Raw genomic sequence first — 20,964 nt, forward strand, 5'->3', positions numbered from 1 at the left:
CACTGTTTTGGCCTGTTTCTACTTGTAAACGGTGCTTGATCTGTGCATATTTCTCCCCTGATTCAGACGAGACAACTTTTTCACTGTGGAAAGCAACATTATCAATTTAGGACCCGTATTTTAGCCAGAAGCAATGATTTGAAGGTAAAAATGTCTTAATGATGGATTTGTTGTTGTTTTAATTGATGCACTGGAGTGGTGTGGATTACTTGTGGATTATTGTGATGTTTTTACCAGCTGTTTGGACTCTCATTCTGACGGCACCCATTCACTGCAGAAGATCCATTTGTGTGCAAGTGATGTAATGCTACATTTCTCCAAATCTGATGAAGAAACAAAGTCATCTACATCTCTGATGGCCTGACAGTGAGCACATTTTAAGCAGATTTTCATGTTTAGGCGAGCTATTTAATTTTACAACTCAAATAACAAACAGCTTTATTGAAGAATTTATTAACAAAAGTACAAGCTTCAAATTTCTGCTTGTAAACCCTCCGTCTGCTTGCCTGCTTGATTTCCATTGTAAATGCATTGCTGTAAATGCATTTCTCTTTATTGTCTGTGGTCGACAGCAGACCGCAGATGCTGAATATTCCTTCAGGGATCAGCAGTGAATGCTGGGATTGAGAGGTTTACTGTCAGACATCATCATGTTTTTTTTCTTAGTTGCTTATATATGTGTTTTTTAAGTTAGTCGTGTGTGTCTTGAGGTGAGATAATCTGCTGCTGCTCTGGTGCACGTTCATGTGGAATATTCAGGTTACGTGTAAATGATTATGTGACAGATGGTGAGACGCTTCTTCCTCACAGCGTTCTTCATTTCACTCTCTAAATAACAAGATAATGAACCTCACTGCTCAACATCCACTTGAGTCTGTTATGTTCTCTAACACAGTGCACAGTGTTGCCATATACACTAAACGGCATGTCTTATGCTCATCAAGACTGCATTTATTTGATCAAAAATGCAGTAATATTGTGAAATATTATTACTATTTAAAACAACTGTTTTCTATTTGACTATATTTTAAAATTTAATTTATTCCTGTGATGCAAAGCTGAATTTTCAAAGCTGAATGATCCCTCAGAAATCATTCTAAAATGCTGATTTGCTGCTCAAGAAACTTTTTTCTTCTTATATATGTTGAAAGCAGTTCTGCTGCTTAATATTTTCTCCTAGTCTGTGTTAGCATCCTACTGGAAAACACAAAGCCCTGTTTGTGTGTGTTGTTCTGAAAGTGTTTGCAGCAGTGAAATGCTAATAGGTTATCAGTGCACTCTGGAGACATTAAAATGAATGGTTTCCTCGCAGCCGTGAGGGGTCACCGCTCACAGGACATCTGCAGATGATGAGCGGCCCACGCCGTGACCCGCAATCCGCTCTCACCTGTGTGTCCTCACATGAGAGTGTGCACATGCACATGCACATGCAAGTGTGTGTGTTCTGATGCATGCAGGCAAACAGCTGTGTCTGTCTGCTACATCTCATTATATAGCTGAAAACGAGTTGTTTAGCTGACCATTGGTTCATTATTTTTTTTGGATATATAAATTTATTTATATCAGTATTTTGATATGTTCAGCTCATTGACTGTTGATTATATTAATTTCTACTGAAATGAGATTTGTAATAAATTAAACTAAATGCATTTAAACTGGGCTGAGAAATTAGTAGATAAATGATTAACTAGAGAAAAATATCAATACTCATATTTCTTATGTGTGTAATTTTTGAATTTGTAGTTAGAATTAGGCTGCATACTGTGAAAGCTTATTTCTGCCACGGAATAAAATAAATAAATAAATAAATAAATAAAAGGTAATTGTGAGTGTGTTGTGATCTCACGGTTCTGACTTTTTGTAGATAAACTCAGAATTTTGAGGGGAAAAAATAGTATTACGAGATGTAAACTCAGAACTTAGGGGAAAAAATGAGAATTGAGAGATGTAATAAAATGAATCTTGAGATTTAAACTCAGAATTCTGACAAAAATTTTAGTTTTGAGATGTAAACTCAGAAATCTAGTGAAAAAAATGAATTTTAAGATTTAAACTCAGAATTCTGACAAAAAACAAACAAACAAAAATGGAATTTCGAGATGTAGAATCAGAATTCTGACAAAAAAAAAAAAAAGAAAATTTGAGATTTAAACTCAGAATTACAACAAAAAACAAGCAAACAAAAAATGGAATTTCGAGATGTAAACTCAAAATTCTGACAAAAAAAGGGAACTTTGAGATTTAAACTCAGAATTCTGACAAAATCAAGCAAACAAATAAAACAGAACTTTGAGTTTTAAACTCAGAATTCTGACAAAAAAAAAAAAAACAGAATTTCGACATTTAAACTCAGAATTCTGACAAGAAACAAACACACAAAAAAAATGAAATTTCGAGATGTAAACTCAAAATTGAAAAAAAAAAAAAAAAAACAGAACTTGGACATTTAAACTCAGAATTCTGACAAAAACACACAAACAAACAAAACAGAATTTTGAGATTTTTTTTGAAGTCTGACAAAAAAGAAAAACAACCAAAACAGCGGAATTTCGAGATTTAAACTCAGAATTCTGACAAAAAACAAACAAACTGAGTTGAGTGATGTAAACTCAATTGTGAGATAAAAATTCACAAATACCTTTATTTATTTATTCATATATACTTTCCATTCAATTCCATGGAAGAACCAAGTTTTCATAGCATACTGTTGATATTTAGATATGCATAAAAATGCATACTTATGTTCCAGTAATAATATTACAATTTTTTTTTCAGTTAGTAACTAATTAGCCAGCTAAGCTATGTTTGTTTTGATGTGTGTGTACATGAGTGTGTGTGTTTCCCCTCATTCACAGGAAAACCATTAGTAAACAGGGATTCCATAAAGTGGAAGCCCTGTATAAATAATGTGGCGTCAGTGTTTTTGCCCAGAATTCTGCTGCAGTCATCATTTACACAGGGCAGCTGTAAGTACAGTAGAACATGAGAATAAACACAGCATGCATCCAGATTTATGTATTTACTGTAGCATGCGTGTATGTGTGTGCAGACAGGTGGATCGTTTGTCTTTATGACAGCACATTTATGACAGTTATTATTATAAAATGAGCATCGTAAAGCATAATTGAGCACTGACAGCCTCGTGTTCGTGAGTCGCTTCACGTGGGAGCAGTTTGGTGGTAACACTCTGTGTTGAAGATAATGCTGCTGTAATATATATTGAGAATCGATATGAATCGAAGACAAGATGTCTGGTGGTGTGGGGTTAAAATCTGTCCCCTGTGTGATTCTGTTCTGCGGTCGAGCCATTTCAGGCTTGTCGATGTTGTTTCTTTTTGGACAGTTTGTGGGTTTATTAAGCATTTTTCTGTTGAGGCACAGTATTTACAACAATTAAACCGTCTTCTTTCAAAAAAATATTATAAAAAAATATTAAAAGTATTACCACGTTTTTTGGCATTCTCTAACTACTTTAGAGTGTCATATCATAGATTATTGTTTAAAAAAAAAAACAAGCCTAAAATCAGTGTTGCCAAGTCCACAGTTTTCCCTCGGAATTGGACTACTTTTATACAGCTGCCGCTGGTTGTTTTTTTAGTCTAAAACTTAAACCCAAAAACTTAAACCTCCTGAGAAATATGTTTGGTTACATTTTATTGTGTTTTGATGCATTTTGTAACGTTTTGTTACACAGATCTGGCAACCCTGCTGCTAACCATCCTTCTATACATTAAGCATGACAGCTCTGTCAACTGTGTTTTAGTTAAAGTCTTCGAACATAATACATTTTTGGTTGCTGTAATATTTCTTTGGTCAAAAATAGCAGCTGCAAAATAGAAAAAGACTGCAAAATGTTGCTAATTTTGCAAGTTCTGTTCCACACACACACAAAACAATAAATTAGGGTCTTCAGTGCCGTATTTTAAATGTGGTCGTCAACTCTTCCTGAACTTTACAGTGGCTATGTACACACTGTAAAGTTTCAGGAGTGACAACCTAAATACAGAAGTGAATCCCTGAACCCCTGACTTTTGGCCTTTTGGCTTGTTGTTTAGTCTCAGCTCAGCTCATAAAGCAATCTGTTGTAAAGAGATAATAAAGTAGGCAGATGTAGGTTGTTTATTTTATAAAATGTATTATATGCTTGTTCTTATTTGCCGTTTTTTATAGCAATATCTGGCAACCAAGTCAAGACGTATCTCCTTCCCTGTGATTTTTTTTTTGCATCACAACTATAATACATTTAAATAAGTCATTAACAACTAGTTGTTCAGTTCAGTTCAATTGTATAATGCGGTTGTCACTCCCGTAACTAGGATTAAGCACTAAAAGGTGAACTGGCAACCGAATGCAGCCACAGTGTGTATGTGGCCCTAGATTGCATGCATAGTAGACATGTATCATGCACAAAGCACTGTGATGGATTCGTAATTGCAGTTTTAGAAGTGGGAGGTAAGACCTTTCGAGCATGTGTAGCCTGCATAATATATGCTGCTATTGGCATCATGACCCGCGCTGTATGCCGCAAATGGAAAGGAAAAACGGCCCAATTTTCGCAATTCACCTCCCGCTGGCACAGAATTTATTTTGGGCCCTTAGTGAAGTGATAGCAATCTCAAAAAATGCTTTGTGAGAATCCAAATGTGCAAAGGCGTGCAGGGTTGTATTGTTATTGTGTATCGCTCCTGTATGGCTCGCCTCCTAAGTGAGCGATAGGTCCCCATTAGCGCTGATGTTGACTTCCTGTCGCGGCTGTGGCCCGTTTCGCCCCCCGCTTCCTGTTGCGACTCAGCCCCCAGTGTGCCGTCGCCGTGACAACTCCATACAGGAGAGTCTTTCATCACCGCTGCCACAGCGATGTCGCCACGGGCAACCACACAACTCACCTGCTGTACCCGTCTCTCTGTACATCTTCATTTTTCTCAGTGTAGCGCTTCTGCTCGCTCCTGCTCGCCTCCTGCCCTCCCCATTTTTATTTGCCGTTCCTTGTCAAGAATTGCTATTGCTTTTACATTTTTTCAGCTAGTGTTGTAGAATATATTTTTTTATATGCAGGCTGGGTCAAATGTTCATTGATTTAATGTTCTGTTGTAATTGTGATGTTTAATGAGATGAATTGCTGCTTTAATCAAGTAGTTGTACATTCAAAACTAGGTTTTTATATTTACGAAAGAAAATGTGGTGTTCGGCACAGTTCCAGGTTGTTGCCAGGATGTTGCGATGTGGTTGTTAGGGTGTTTTGTTGTGTTTTGTGGTGTTCGCTATGTGGTTTGTTCTGGGTGTTTCTAAGGTGTTTTTTAACATGTTTTTATGTTCTGGATGGTTGATAGGGCATTTTGGGTGGTTGCTAAGGTGTTTAGTGGTCTGGGTGGTTGCTAAGGCATCACTAGGTTGTCACTAGGGCATTTTGGGTGGTTGCTAAGGTGTTTTGGTGTTCTGAGTGGTTGTTAGGGCATCACCAGAGCATTTGGGTGGTTGCTAAAGTGTTCTGGTTTTCTGGATGGTTGCTAGGGAATCACTAGGTGATCACTAGGGCATTTTGGGGGTTGCTAAGGTGTTTTGATGTTCTCAGCAGTTGCTTGTGTGTCACTAGGTGGTCACTGGGGTTCTCTGGGTGGTTGCTAAGGTGTTTTGGTGTTCTGAGCATTTGCTAGGGCATCAGTAGATGGTCACTAGGGTGTTTTGGGTGGTTGCTAAAGTGTTTTGGTGTTCTGGGTGGTTGCTATGGCGTCACTAGGACATTTTGGTTGGTTGCTAAGGTGTGTTGGTGTTCTGAGTGGTTGCTGTGGTGTCACTAGGTGGTCACTAGGGTACTTTGGATGGTTGCTAAGGTGTTCTGGTGTTCTTGGGGGGTTGCTATGTCGTCATTAGGTGGTGAGTAGGGCATTTTGGTTGGTTGCTAAGGTGTTTTGGTGTTCTGAACATTTGCTAGGGTGTCACTAGGTGGTCACTAGGGTGTTTTGGATGGTTGCTAAAGTGTTCTGGTGTTCTGGGTGGTTGCTATGTTGTCACTAGGTGAACACTAGGACATTTTGGTTGGTTGCTAAGGTGTGTTGGTGTTCTGAGTGGCTGCTTGGGTGTCACTAGGTGGTCACTCGGGTTCTTTGGATGGTTGCTAAGGTGTTTTTGGTGTTCTGGGCATTTGCTAGGGCATCACTAGGTGGTCACTAGGGTGTTTTGGGTGTTTGCTAAGTTGTTTTGCTGTTCTGGGCTGTAGCTAGGGTGTCACTAGGGTTCTCTGGGTAGTTGCTAAGATGTCTTGGTGTTCTGAGCATTTGCTAAGGCATCAGTAGGTGGTCACTAGGGTGTTTTGGTGTGCTGAGTGGTTGCTAAGGCATCACTAGGTGGTCACTAGGGTGTTTTGGGTGGTTGCTAAGGTGTGTTGGTGTTCTGAGTGATTGCTTGGGTGTCAGTAGGTGGTCACTAGGACATTTTGTGTGGTTGCCGAGGTGTTTTGGTGCTCTGGGATGTTGCTAGGGTGTCACTAGGTGGTCACTAGGGTTCTCTGGGTGGTTGCTAAGATGTCTTGGTGTTCTGAGCATTTGCTAGGGCATCACTAGGTGGTCACTAGGGTGTTTTGGGTGGTTGCTAAGGTATTTTGATGTGCTGGGTGGTTGCTAGGGCATCACTACTGTAGGTGGTCAGTTGTGCAATTTGGTTGGTTGCTAAGTTCTTCTGATGTTCTGAGTGGTTGCTAGGGCGTCACTTGGTGATCACTAGTGTGTTTAGGGATGTCACAGGGATGCTCAGCTGTTTTGAGTGTTTTTGGCACATTGCTATGTGGTTAGGGTTCTAGGGCGTTGCTAGGTGGTTGCCGGGGTGTTCTAAGTGGTTGCTTGATAGTATATTAGTGATTAATAATCCCCTTAGAATGAGATTTAGCATATTTTTTACTGAGCATAAATCTCCTTTATTGAAATTCATGTCAGAAAAAGAAGTCAGAATAGCGAGATATAGAATTGCAATTACCTTTTTTTATTTTGTATTCAGCGATGGAAATGGACTTCCATAGCTGAATGAGTTCTGCACTGAAGTTCAACTTATATTTCTGTGTTTCTGTCATTCAGTATCTCTGCCTGTTTGTCTGGTTTAATATACGGCGCTCCTGGTCCGTGGCCTGTCGGCTTTGATTTGGAGGAGGTGCTGTGATTTCCTGTTGTTGAGGGCAGAGTCACGTACAGGATGCAGAACGCTGTCATGATCTGATCAGCTTTCATTCTTCTTATCAGATTACAGATTTTAAAGCTGCTCCACACAAAACATCTCAGGGTCGACTTATTAGATGCGTAAGATTGTGTCTCTCTCTCTCGTCGTCTTCACACACTCGTCTTCCTCCTCACATCAGACACTAAACAAATGCAAATGTGCGTGTTTGGGCTTTTCTGTGCATCACAGCACACGCTTCGTATTCATGAAAGACAATGAATTTGTGCCTCTGTGCTCCAGGAAAAAGGCATCTAACGAATTCAGAAACATCCATCTTTAAGCGTGAACCGTAATGAAGAGAAAATGCAATGAAGAGAGAGAAGTTTAGATGGAAATTCAGAAGCAAATAGTGAACACAGAGATGGAGTGATGGAACAAAGCAGGGTTAAACAGATGCTACAGACCTCGCCTGACCTCAGATTGCTCAGCGGTTGCTGTTTTTAACTTGCAATGATGTTTCAGTGAAGTATAAAACTTAAAAATGTTTCTCTTTAAATCCTATGGACGTTTGTACACGTGAGCAGCTCTTCATACAGAGTTGTCAGTGTCTCGGAGTGTGTCGGTTCACAGTAAATGCTTTACATAAATTATTTTGTATTTAAAAGTGAAACAATTCAATAATAGTTCATTTATTCAAAATAAAAAAGGCAGGCATAAATATTAATATTGTAGATTTGTGTTTGTACTGTAAAATAATCAGTTATTTTTTTCCTAAATATTCACATTTGTATTTTACTGCGAAATAGTTAATAATAATAATAATAATAATAATAAAAGAACATATTTAAGGGCTCTGTGCATTTTTTCAACAAAATAATACTGTTTTATTGATGAAACCAAGAAAATGAAGAAATTAAGATGACCATAAATATTAATATTGTAATTTTACATAAATTAATTTTTTACTTAAAAGTGAAGTAATTAAATAATAATTAAATTATTCAAAATAATTATTTTTTAAATTATTATCACATTGGTATATAATATATATTAATAACATTTTTGGCAGAGTTGTGCAAATGAATACAGCAAAAATAATTAATAATAATAATAATATAAATAGTAACTGTACAAATAAGTACAGCGCAAAAAAAATCTAAAAAAGAATCTAAAAAAGAATCTAATTGCAATTGTGCAATTTTAGATTTTAGGGGAAAAGATTAGATATTTATATTTATGTTGTTTTGTATATATTAGATCATATTTATACTTGTATATAGATTTGTAGTTAACATTTTAGGGGCAAAATATCTAATTGCAGAAAATATCTAATCTGATTTAATTCTATATATTTAAATAAATTGCAAAATTAAAACACAATTGCAATTTGACTTTTCCCCCTAAAAATTGCACCTCAGATGATTTGAAGTGAAACATCTGAGTTCATATTGACATCTCTGACATTTTATTGCAGACTGTTGAATTTTGGTAATGTACGTCATCTGGATCTCTAGAGGAGACACATATGAAATTACTAAGCAAAAGGTCTCAGCTGGATCCCAATTTATTCTCGTTGATGCCTAGGAGATACAATGTCATTTAGATCTCATTTGAGATTTTTCTTTCCTGTAGTTCTCATCTTATCTGATTTCACAACTCAGTCTAACTCAAACCCCGGCAGATGTACCGAAGTCGTGACGTTGAAACGGCTCGTGTAAGCGCGCGTGTACGCGAGTGGCTGCGGGTTCCCGCGGCCCGTGGGCTTCTGGGAGTTGACGTCTCTGAGCTTCAGTGGCTCTGACAGCTGTGAATCCGGGAGCGAAACGACGCGCTCCTAACCTGCTCCTCTGGCTGTCTCTGTCTTACACCTCCACATTAACCTTTCTCTCTTCCTCTCTCTCTTTCTCTCCCGCAGATGACACGGCCTATTCAGGTGAAGCCAGCTGACAGCGAGAGTCGAGGAGGTAAAGAGATTTCATTTCTACCTCACTTTATTGCTCCACACTCATTTATTTTCTCACTCACTCTCTGTTTCGGCCGTTGTGTGCCGGCGATATTAACTTTGACTGGTGTTTTCACTCTGTTCGGGGGTCTATATACAGGGTCTGCGCTATTTATTGATTTGATTTATTTAATTGTTGAAGTTTTTGGTGGTTTTTATTGACATAGGATCAGGAGAGCTTGTAAGAAACATTACACATAAGCATGTGTGCGCTTGTAGCATTTTTAAATTCGAAGTCAGAGTTTTTATTGTAAACAAATGCACAATGTCAGATGGACGTCTTTGGTAGGCATTTAATCTTGTTTATTTTCAGTTTCTCACACCATGCAAAATGCTGTATCAAGTTGCAAACAGTTTGATTTGCTGTGCTTTGTAACAGAATTTTACAGTTACAGTCCGATTACAGGAAGCAGGAGTATCATATGGAGCAAATTAATGTTTGTGGAAGCCACTGTAATATTTCATTGTTATTTTTTAATTGTTTCCAGTTAGCCTACAGTAAATTATGGTTAACTGGCATCAGACCTGAGCATTAAAAAACGTGTCTCGAGATCCATTCTGTATGTTTTTCTGTTCCATCTACACTGCAGAAAATACACTTATCTTAACGCAAGATAAATTTGCTTGAGAAGCAAAATTGCATGAGATATTATTACTTAATATAAGAAATATATTATTGTAATAAAATTATAAATAAATATAATATTGTTCTTCCTTCAGACAATAAGCTTATAATGCAAAATACATATATTTTGCTAATAAATATATATATTAAAACATTTTCAAATTAAAAGTATCTTTTTTATATCTTAAACAAATTGCTTTGCAATAAAAAATGTTTTTGAAAGAAGTCTCTTCTGCTCACCAAGGCTGCATTTATTTGATCAAAAATACTGTAAAAACATTAATAATCTGAACAATTATTAGTTTTATGAATATATTTTTAAATGTAATTTATTCCTGAATTTTCAGCATCATTACTCCAGCCTTAATTTGCTGTTTAAGAAACATTTCTATTATTAATGTTGAAAACAGCTATGCTGCTTTATATTTTTGTGCAAAATGTTTGCACTGTAAAATAATTTAAAAAATATATATATTTTACAGCGAAATAGTTAAATATTAATCTTATTTTATTAAATTAAATTGTATATTTATTTATAATAATATTAGTATAGAGAAAATTCACCAAAATAAAAATGGTTTAATGATGAAACCAAGAAAATGAAGAAAATAAGATTAATTTTGTCACTCCATAAATATTAATTTTGTAATTTTACATAAATTAAATTTTATTTTACAATAAAATAATTAATTAATGAGTTAATTATTCAATTATTAAATATAATTCAGTTATTAATTTTATTATTATTATTATTAATATTATATATGATATATAATAACATTTCTGTAGGGGTGTGTGATATTGACAAAAAATTATATCTCAGTATTTTCTGGGATTTTATCAGTAACGATAATTAGACAATATTTTGCTCAGTGTGTTATTGTGCTGGTATCTTGAGGACTATCATGGACAGCTGATTCCTAAATCTTTTGGTATTCCTCATATTCTGTGTGAAACACTTTTATGGGCATTTTAACCTTTAAAAAGCCATTTTTCTAGAAGTGTGCATTATCTTTTGAGTCAAATTCTTACAGTTGGGCTGTTACCAAGCAAATGAAGTCAGTATCAACAAAATTTGTCACAGAAGTACAGAAGCTGCATCTGAAGTGGCATTTAGATGTATTTACACACTGTTTAATGCAGGTCGTGAATGCATTTAACGCGCAGTTACAAATGCACGAATAATGTTTTGATATTTTAAACATAAAATGTTGAATACTGATATTTGTTATGATTTAAATAATAAAAAGATACTTTAAATGTGCAATTAAAAAGTCACAGTTAATAAGTGAGTCATTGCGATTGAACTGAATCATTTAAACGGTTGAATCATTTAGGAACGAAACACGGTCATGTTGCTTAAGGATCTTAATTCTTGTTTCTTGAACTGTTGTATAAGACAACATGACATTTGCAATCATGGTAATTTTTGGAGAAGAAAACGGCATGCTTCATGTGATATTAATTAACTGTATGAAGTGAAATAAATCTATACATTTTCTGTTCCCATGTCTTGAATTTGAGATCATTCTAAATGTATTTTAATAGACTGAATGATGCAATGAAAGAACACACTGTTAAGGCGCACGGGCACTAGTCTAGACTTCACGTAATGCGTGCACTGCACTCGGTAGGTGTTTTGAATGATTTTTGCAAAATACTTGATAATGTCAAAATGAACATTGTTAAATCAATTATGATATTATTGCAGATGATATATATCGCACACCCCTACATTTCTGGCCAAATTGTACAAATAAGTACAGTAAGTAAATATATAAAATAATAAAATAAAATAAAATAAAATAAAATAAAATAATAAATCATTTTATTTATAATAATATTATTATTATTATAAATAAAATACTGTAAAATCATTAATAATCTGAAAAATTATTACAATTTAAAATAACTGTTTTCTATGTGAATATATTTTAAAATGAAATGTATTCCTGTAATGCAAAGCTGAATTTTCAGCATTATTACTTCAGGCTTGATTTGCTACTTAAGAAACATTTCTCATATTATTAATGTTGAAAGCAGCTATGCTGCTTTATATTTTTGTGCAAAACATGTTACATTTAATTTTTCAGGATTCTATGATGAATTGATAGTTCCAAATAACAGCATTTATTTGAAATAGATTTTTTTTTTGGTAAGACATATTATAAATGTCTTGTCACTGCTGATCAATTTAATGCATCCTTGCTGAATAAAAATATTAATATCTTTCAAAGAAATATTCTTTGAATGGTAGTATATGTGGTTTCAAAAATGTGTTTACTATAAAACAACGTAATACAGATTTTTTTTTTTTTTTTTTTTTTTGCATTGTAGCTATTTCTGAAGGCGTCCAGTGTGTCGCTCCCTTCAGCGTTTCAGTCTGCTGTTAGCCTCTCTGTCTGTTGTGGGTATTAATTTTGGTTAAAGTGATTGGGTTATTGAGTGCAGATGTGCGCACAGACCTCGTCCTGCTCCTGCCAAGTGCATTAGCATAAGACTGTAAATGAAATAGTCATTCGATCCGCCGCTGTGACGGGGGGCCCAGGGGTCCCCGCGCTCGGCCTGCTTTTCTTAAATATACAAGCTGCAGTGAGGCGGGCTCGAACACGCAATCAATAAAATAGTAAAGCCTTTTGCCAGCACTCTCTCTCTCTATTTTTGAAGCTGTTCTGTGTTTGTCAGGAGGTCGCAGGCAAACGGACGTGTCATGTATCCGCATGTGTAAAAATGCATGACCACAAACAGAGCGGAGCTGACACTTGACTCGAATAAGCGTGATATGTTTTCTATGTGATGTGACGTTTCTGGGCTGACACAAGACGGAGGCATCATGCATTTGCATCTGTAGTGTATGTGTGTGTCTTGTGTATGAAAAAGCGAAAGTATTGTAATAATAATGTAATGTAGGGTGGGACTTCATTCTATCCATTGGGATTGGACTGAATGTTGAAAAGTAGGTCATGATATTTATTTATTATTTATAATAACATCTTTCTATGGAAGCCGTTTTTTACCACTGAATAAAAAATAATAACAATTCACACTCTTTTTTCATTAATGTGAGAACTGAGATAGAAAGTTGCAAATGCGTTTTATGAAATCAGAATTGCTTGATAAACTCACAATTCTGAGAAAAAAGTCAGAATTGTGTTTATGTCTTGAAATTCTGACTTTATAACTCACAGTTGCAAGTTTGTCTAACATTTCTAAGAAAAGAAGTCAGAATTGTGAGATATAAATTTATTTATTTATTATCTCAGAATTCAGATTTTAAAAAAGTTAGAATTGTGAGATAAAAAGCTGCAATTATTATTTTTTTCTTCTGAATTCTGATTAAAAAAACCTTAGAATTGTGAGATATTTTTTTTATTTATTTATTATATATTTTTTAATCCATGGCATGGCTTAAACATGCTTCCATATGTTTCTATATGAAAATCATTCAGAGGTGGATGAAACATTGGTGGATGAAAGCGTTTTTTTTTTTTTTTTAATTTATTTTAAATATAACTAAACAATACATTTTTAGTTTACCTTAAAATAAGTACAGCTAAAATATATAGCTACATTGTGAAATTGTTTACCATATTATTTAAGCTATGTGACTATGCATACACACAATAAATGGCAAGAACGATAACTTTAAAGGAAGAAAGGCTGCATTTGTTTGATTAAAAATACAGTAAAAACAGTAAAAATTGTGAAATATTATTCCAGTTTAAAATAACAGTTTTTTTTATATGAATATATTTTAAAAATCTATTTATTTTCGTGATTCAAAGCTGAATTTTCAGCATCATTACTCCAGTCTTTAATGTCACATGATCCATCAGAAATCATTCTAATATGCTGATTTTTTTTAAACTTTAGAAACGTTTCAAAAACATCAAAAAAAGGTTCATATTTTTGTGGAAACAGTTGCCTATTTGGACAGTAGAGACCAAATCAACTGGCTAGGTTATTGTCACCATTCGAGCACAACAATATACACAGGAGAAAGTAAAAGCTTCATTCCTGTTACTAAAAAATCAAATTTAGAGTTGTAGCTCGCCATCTTTCAGCGCAAACAGCCCATATCTTTCGTAATGGTTCGGATGGACAAAAAACCTGTGGCGAGAGCGTTCTGTCAGAAGGCCAAATTCACTCTTCTCTGTCATAAACGGTGTTTATCCCCCGCCTGCCACCCACTCGACGCAGAAAATAGAGGGATGCGTCTAAAATACCGAAATGCTTTTAGCGCCCCAAACAAAAGGGCTTTCTCGGCTTATGGCTCTCCAAATTTGAGCTCTGACAGGCCAAATGTGCCGGCATTTAGAGAGATCTTTTGTGCCCTGATTTGATGTCTCATTCTTTGGACGTCTGAGGAGGAATAAGCTAAAAAAAACAAAAAAAAAAACAAAAGTCATTTGTGAGAGAAACTGTCTGATGTTTGAATGCAGCTTATGTGGCGATCATGCAGTGAGCTCTTCATTAGTGGAGAACACCGGCCATTACTAGTGATTTGAACTAACTCTACTAACCCAAAACGGTCTAAACCTGAAGAAACATTTTTTATTTTTTCAGCTATAGCATAGTGTAACTAGAAGCATTTGAAAGCATTTAAAGCTCTATCATTCTGTCGGTCACTATCGTTCCATCTGTCGCTCTGTTGGTTTATCGTACTGTCACTCATTCACTCTGTCGCTCTATCATTCTAACGTTTTATCTTTTTAAATCACTCTGTTGTTCTATCGTTCTATCTGTCACTCTATCGTTGTTTTGCCACTCTATTGTTCTATCATTCTATCTGACAATCTATCGTTCTATTGTTCTGTTTCTCGCTCTGTCATTATATCTTCATATCTGTTGCTCTATCGTTCTGTCTTTCTATCTGTCGCTCTATCATTCTGTCTTTTTGTCTGTTGTTCTATTGTTCTGTCAATCTATTGTACTATATGTCGCCCTACCATTCTATATGTCACTCTGCCGTTCTATCATTCTATCTGCCGCTCTGTTGTTCTGTCTTTCTATCTATTGCTCTATTGTTCTGTCTGTTGCTCTATCATTCTATTGCTTTATCTCTTGCTCTATGATTAAATCTTCCTGTAATTTTATCATTCTATCTTACTATCTGTCGCTCTGTCATTCTATCTGTCATTCTTTCGTTCTATCTTTCTATCTGTTGCTCTGTCATTCTATCATTCTATCTGTCACTCTGTTGTTCTCTCTTGCTCTGTCATTATATCTGTTACTGTATTCTATATGTCGCTCTATCGTTCTATTGTTCTCTCTCGCTCTGTCATTATATCTTCCTATCTGTTGCTCTATTGTGCTATTATTCTATCTGTCACTCTATCGTTCTGTTTTTCTATCTGTCGCTTTATAGTTCTATATCTCTATTTGTCGCTCTATCATTTTATCTTTCTATTGCTCTATTGTTCTGTCGCTCTATCATTCTGTTGTTTTATGTCTTGCTCTATGATTAAATCTGTCACTTTATCATTCTATCTTACTATCTGTCACTATCGTTCTATATGTCACTCTTTCGTTCTATCGTTCTATCTGTCGCTCTGTTGTTCTCTCTCGCTCTGTATATCTGTTACTGTATTGTTCTATTTTTTGTCACTATCATACTATCGTTCTATCTGTCACTCTGTTGTTCTTTCTCATTCTATCATTGTATCTTTCTATCTGTTGCTGTATCGTTCTCTTTTCTATCTGTCGCTCTGTCTTTCTATCTGTCATTCTATCGTTCTGTCAGTCAATTCTACTAAATGTTGCTCTATCATTCTATCATTCTATCTGTCACTGCCATTCTATTATTTTATCTTACTATCTGTCGCTCTGTTGTTCTATCTGTCACTCGATAGTTCTATATTTCTATCCGTTGCTCTATCGTTCTATCTTTCTGTCTGTTGGTCTGTTGCTCTATCTGTTACTCTATCATTCAATCGTTCTGTCTGTCGCTCTATCATTCTATTGTTCTATCTCTCGCTCGAATCATTATATCTTTCTATCCGCTGCTCTATCATTCTCTTACTATCTATCGCTCTATCATTCTATCTATCGCTCTATCGTTGTATCTGTGACTCTGTAGTTCTACAGTTCTATCTGTCGCTCAATCGTTCTATCTTTCTATCTGTTGCTCTGTCATTCTCTCACGCTCTCTATCATTCTATCTGTCTGTCATTCTGTTGTTCTAATGTTCTGTCTTTCTATCACTCTGTCGTTCTATCATTCCATCTATCGTTCTGTCATTCTATCTATCACTCTCTTGTTCTATCATTCTGTCTTTCACTCTATTGTTCTGTCGTTCTGTTTGTCACTTTTACGTTCTGTCTGCCACTCTGTCATTCTGTCATTCCATTTAAAACTTCATTCAAAGTTTTCATGCTTTTTTTAGTTAAAAATGTTTCAGTTCAAATTGAGGAAAATCATTCTTAATTGATTTCTAAGTGACCCTGGTTTTAATATTTTGACCATTGATTGTACTCTTCTCTAAGGTTTTTGTAAAAATCCCGTTTTCATTTGGAACACCCCATTTTGCATTCACACCATACTGTGCTTCAAAGGTGTGTAAATGACTTTCACTATTGATGCCTCAAGACTCTTAGACAATGCCGATCACACAGTTGCCCTCTGGTAGTTCTTCAGCCGCTCAGATGTAGCTTTAGTTAGCCACAAACACTTCACGCAGTGTCTCCACTGGCTAAAGTCACTGGTATTGGCAGATCGGTGGGCAGTCCAGGGCGGAAGGGAAGCACCTGTCAATAGCTTATCAGAACACCAGCGATGAAGGACGTTATCAGATTAGCTTAAACTAATTATTTGTGATTAACAAAGGGTCAATTAGCAGCTCGATACTGATCTACTGGGCTGGGAAATGACATTTACTCGATCAGCACCTGCACTGCACCCAAAATAACATCTCACTGACAACGTTTTAACATTTACATGTGTGACACTCAGCCTTATTCATCAAACACAAGCAGAATGAACATTCATTTTTTTGTCATTATTATTGAAAGAAGTTGAGAAGTTGAAAAATGTGGGAGCCTAATAGTTTACTCTTAATTTAAGTACCAACATCAACTATTTATTGAACACTCATGTCTCATCATGTCTCTTTTTATAAAAGCAATGAGGCTGTATATGCTGTATGTTACAGTATTTTTCCCATAGTTGCTATGGCCGAAACAGAGAAGGAGAGGTTGCGTGTTTCCACAGATTAGCTCTAGTGAGCTGCCTTTCTGTCTACTTCCTACATAGGCAGCATCCTAACTGAAATAAAAGCTCTTTAGTGACTCATTTGGACGCTATACATACGCATCAACTCACAATTGTTTCAAATAGAGTATGATGTTAGTATATAAGCCTGTTTCTGCCACAGAATATAAAATTAAAAAGGTAATTGTGAATTTTTATATCACAATTCTGACTTTTCTTCTTGCGATATTAGCTTGAAAGAATGAGAAAAAGTCTGAATTCCAAGTTTATATCTCACAATTTTGAGTTTACATCTAGCAATTCTGACTTTTTCTCAGAATTGTGACTTATGGTCTTTCTTGCAATTCTGTCTTTATTTCTCTGATTTTTTTTTTTTGTTTGTTTCTTGCAATTGTAACTTCTTTATTCAGAATTGCGACATTAACTTTATGACTCGAATTTGCAAGATATAAACTCACAATTCAAATAAAAAAGGCAGAACTGTGAGATGTTAACTTGCAGTTATGAGTTTACAACTTTCATTTGTGAGATATAATGGCATTTCTGTGAAAAAAAAGTACAAATTGTGAGATAAAAAGTTGTAAGTGCCTGAAACAAAACAAAAAAAAAAAAATAGAATTGCGAGATGTAAACTCAGATTTCAGAGAAAAAAGGAATTGTGAAGTACATGTCGTAATGTTGAGTTTATATCTCACAATTCTGACCTTTTTTCTCCAAATTTCTAAATGTACTTTTCACTATTTTATTTTATTTTATTTTATTTTATTGTTTATTTGCCATAGAAATGTTATTTATTTATTTATTTCCCATAGTTGCTATGGCAGCATGAAACACTAAACTCTGTGCTGATGGAAGGAAGGTACATCATTTGCAGTATATTCTAATATCAGTCTAATGTTACACAAATGTGGTAAAATTGCATCATGACCCCATTCCATTGTCACATACTATTTGCAGTTGCATGTAGCTAAATGTATTCATTTTGTATAACGCATTTAAAGACTGCTGTGGCAGCTCTAGTTCCCTCTCCTCTTTCCAGTACAAGGGATTTTGTGTAATACTAGCCTAAAAATAGTATTCTGGCATGCTGTTTTCAGTGTTTTGCAGAATAGAGATGCAACCTAAATGTCTTTTCTGGTAGTTAAAGCCGGTTTTCAGCGGCCACATGCACCTCCTGCTCTGCTATCATAAGAATTCGCCATAAAGATTTGACCTTTACCATCCCGACCTGATCGTTAACCAAACGTCTCATACATCACGAAGCTCTATTTGTCTCTGTGCAGTGATAAAGCGTAGTGGAGTATTGATTAGCGCCGTAATGGATCTACTCATTGTGGATGGGTGGGGCTCACTCTGTTTTCTATATGCAATTATCTAGGTGATGTATGATTGTGTGTCTGTGCGCGTGTGTTTGTGTAACGCTCTTATCGTCGGCTCGTGACTCATTGAGACTACAGTAAAAGTGCTGTTGTTCCAATCTGGCAACACTGTGTTATAATGAAGCAAACTCATTTGCTGATCTCAGGGTTTAGAGATCTCGTTCAGTCCAGCAGGCCTGGAGGACAGATTTACATGATAACAGCCAAAGTGGAGGTCGTGTACAGTAGTATGTTCCAAAACATGATCCACTACAGAGAGTGATAACGATATCTGCTTCACATTCGGTTGTTCTTATTATATGGTTTATGGATCCAAACATGTTTGCAGTTTCAACCTTGATTTCTGTAGATTATTAACAAAAGTGCCAATGTTACATTAAACACGGACAAAAGATATAAACAGATATAAACATTTAGACATTTAGATACAGACCTAACCATAAAGAATGGAATAAAAAAGAATAAAAACATATAGAAAAGCGCCATTTAGAAACAGAAGTGTATAGAACGTGTTAGGAATAGAATATTATGAAATAGAATTGTAGAATGCAGTAGAACTGTATTAATTAGGACTGTCTGAAATTAAAATGTATAGATCGACATAGAATAGAAACATTCATAACAGAATAGAATACCATTCAAAAGTTGAGGATTTAGTCTTTTTTTTTAAAGAAGTCTCTTCTTCTCACTAAGCTTGCATTTATTTGATCAAAAATACTAAAAACACTAAAAATGGGAAATATTATTACAATTTTAAATAGCTGTTTTCTATTTGAATATATTTTAAAATGTAATTTATTCCTGTGATGCAAATGCAGAATTTATTTGAAATTAAAAAAAAATGTTTTTTTTAATAGAACTCTCATTAGCTCACCAAGATGGCATTTATTTGATCAAAAATACAGTAAAAACACTAAAAATGGGAAATATTATTACAATTTTAAATAACTGTTTTCTATTTGGATATATTTTAAAATGTAATTTATTCCTGTTATGCAAAGCCGAATTTTCAGCATATAAAATATTGATATATGATATATGATATATATTTTTTGATGAAAACCGTAAAAAGCAGCATTGGAGCATTGGATAGAGGCCTCTTCTGTTCACTAAGATTGCCTTTATTTGATCAAAAATACAGTAAAAACACTAAAAATGTGGAATATTGTTACTGAAAACTTCATATTTGTGTAGAACCTGATATTTTTTCAATATTTTTTTGATGAAAAATGTAAAAAGCAGCATTTATTTGAAATTAAAAATTGTTTCTTACATTTTTTTTTTGGACAGAAGTCTCATTAGCTCACCAAGATTGCATTTATTTGGTGAAAAATACAGTAAAAACACTAAAAATGTGAAATATTATTACAATTTAAAATAACTGTTTTCTATTTGAATACATTGTAATATTTAATTTATTTCTGTGATGCAAATCTGAATTTTCAGCATCATTACTCTAGTCATCACTGTCACATGATTCTTCAGAAATCATTCTAATATGCTGATTTGCTGTTTAAGAAACATTATTATTATTAGTTTTTTTTTTCTTTTGTAACATTATAAATATCTTTACTACCACTTTTGAAAAATTGAATGCATCCTTGCTGAATAAAAGTAATAAATTCTGTTTAAAAATGTATCAGAATTAAGAATAATAGTCTAAAGTAGAATATAATAAAGCCGTAAGAAAAAAAATAGAAGCATATAGCATAAAGTAGCACAAAACAGTTTGGAGCTGTATAAAAGATAATTCTAAAAATATTCTAAGAATAACATACAAAGGAAAACAACTATTTCAAATGGAATACGACATTATAGAAACAACTGTAACAGCATAGCATATAACTGAGTAGAACTAAAAAGTGAGAACAGAGCGGCAGACTACCGGAAGGGTAAAATACTGAACTGGTGTCGTGTCTTTTTCCTCAGCAGGGTGAGAATAACAGAAGAGTGAGAGAGAGTTTGACAGGGAGGAGTGTGAGATGAGCTCCGAGTGATGCAGTCACTGTGTGTGTGTGTGTGTGTGTGTGTTCTCTCGTACAGCAGCTACATCAAAGAGAGATGTTATTATGTCTCTCTCCCTCTCTCTCTCTCTTTCTCTCTTTCTCTTTTTCTGGCTGGCCGTGGCCCAATGTTTGATTTTATGCCCTAGTTTTGGAGAGCCCTTATCTCCCCTCACCCTTTCTGCCTGTCGTTTTTGAGCGCCGTCCTGATTCTCTGCGCTGTCTTTAGGATTGATACCACTGAGAGACAGACAGATGGAGGGAGAAGGACAGAAACAGAGAAGGAGAGGCTGCGTGTTTCCACAGATTAGCTCTAGTGAGCTGCCTTTCTGTCTACTGCCTACATAGGCAGCATCCTAACTGAAATAAAAGCTCTTTAGTGACTCATTTGGACGCTCTACATACGCATCAACTCACAATTGCTTCCAAAAGGGTGTGATGTTAGTATAGAAGCCTGTTTCTGGCATAGAATTAAAAATAAAAAGGGCAATTGTGACTTTTATCTCACAATTTGGTCTTTATTTCTCCTAATTGTTTATATCTCGCAGGTCTAACTTTTTTATTCAGAATTGCGATGTTAACTCACAATTGCAAATTTAT

The 20,964-nt window shown here is 35.1% G+C and overlaps 1 protein-coding gene across 1 annotated transcript in view; it reads left to right on the forward strand.

Moving 5' to 3' along the window:
- Positions 1 to 20,964, forward strand: part of LOC127181520 (CUGBP Elav-like family member 5) — a 192,554-nt gene that overhangs the window by 77,327 nt on the left and 94,263 nt on the right. Inside the window, exon 3 of the mRNA XM_051136301.1 lies at positions 9,062 to 9,110. Within this exon, the coding sequence (XP_050992258.1) occupies positions 9,062 to 9,110 (49 nt within the window). The remainder of the gene's footprint in view (positions 1 to 9,061; positions 9,111 to 20,964) is intronic.

This window comes from Labeo rohita, chromosome 2 (genome assembly GCF_022985175.1).
Source record: "Labeo rohita strain BAU-BD-2019 chromosome 2, IGBB_LRoh.1.0, whole genome shotgun sequence".
Lineage (NCBI taxonomy): Eukaryota > Metazoa > Chordata > Actinopteri > Cypriniformes > Cyprinidae > Labeo > Labeo rohita.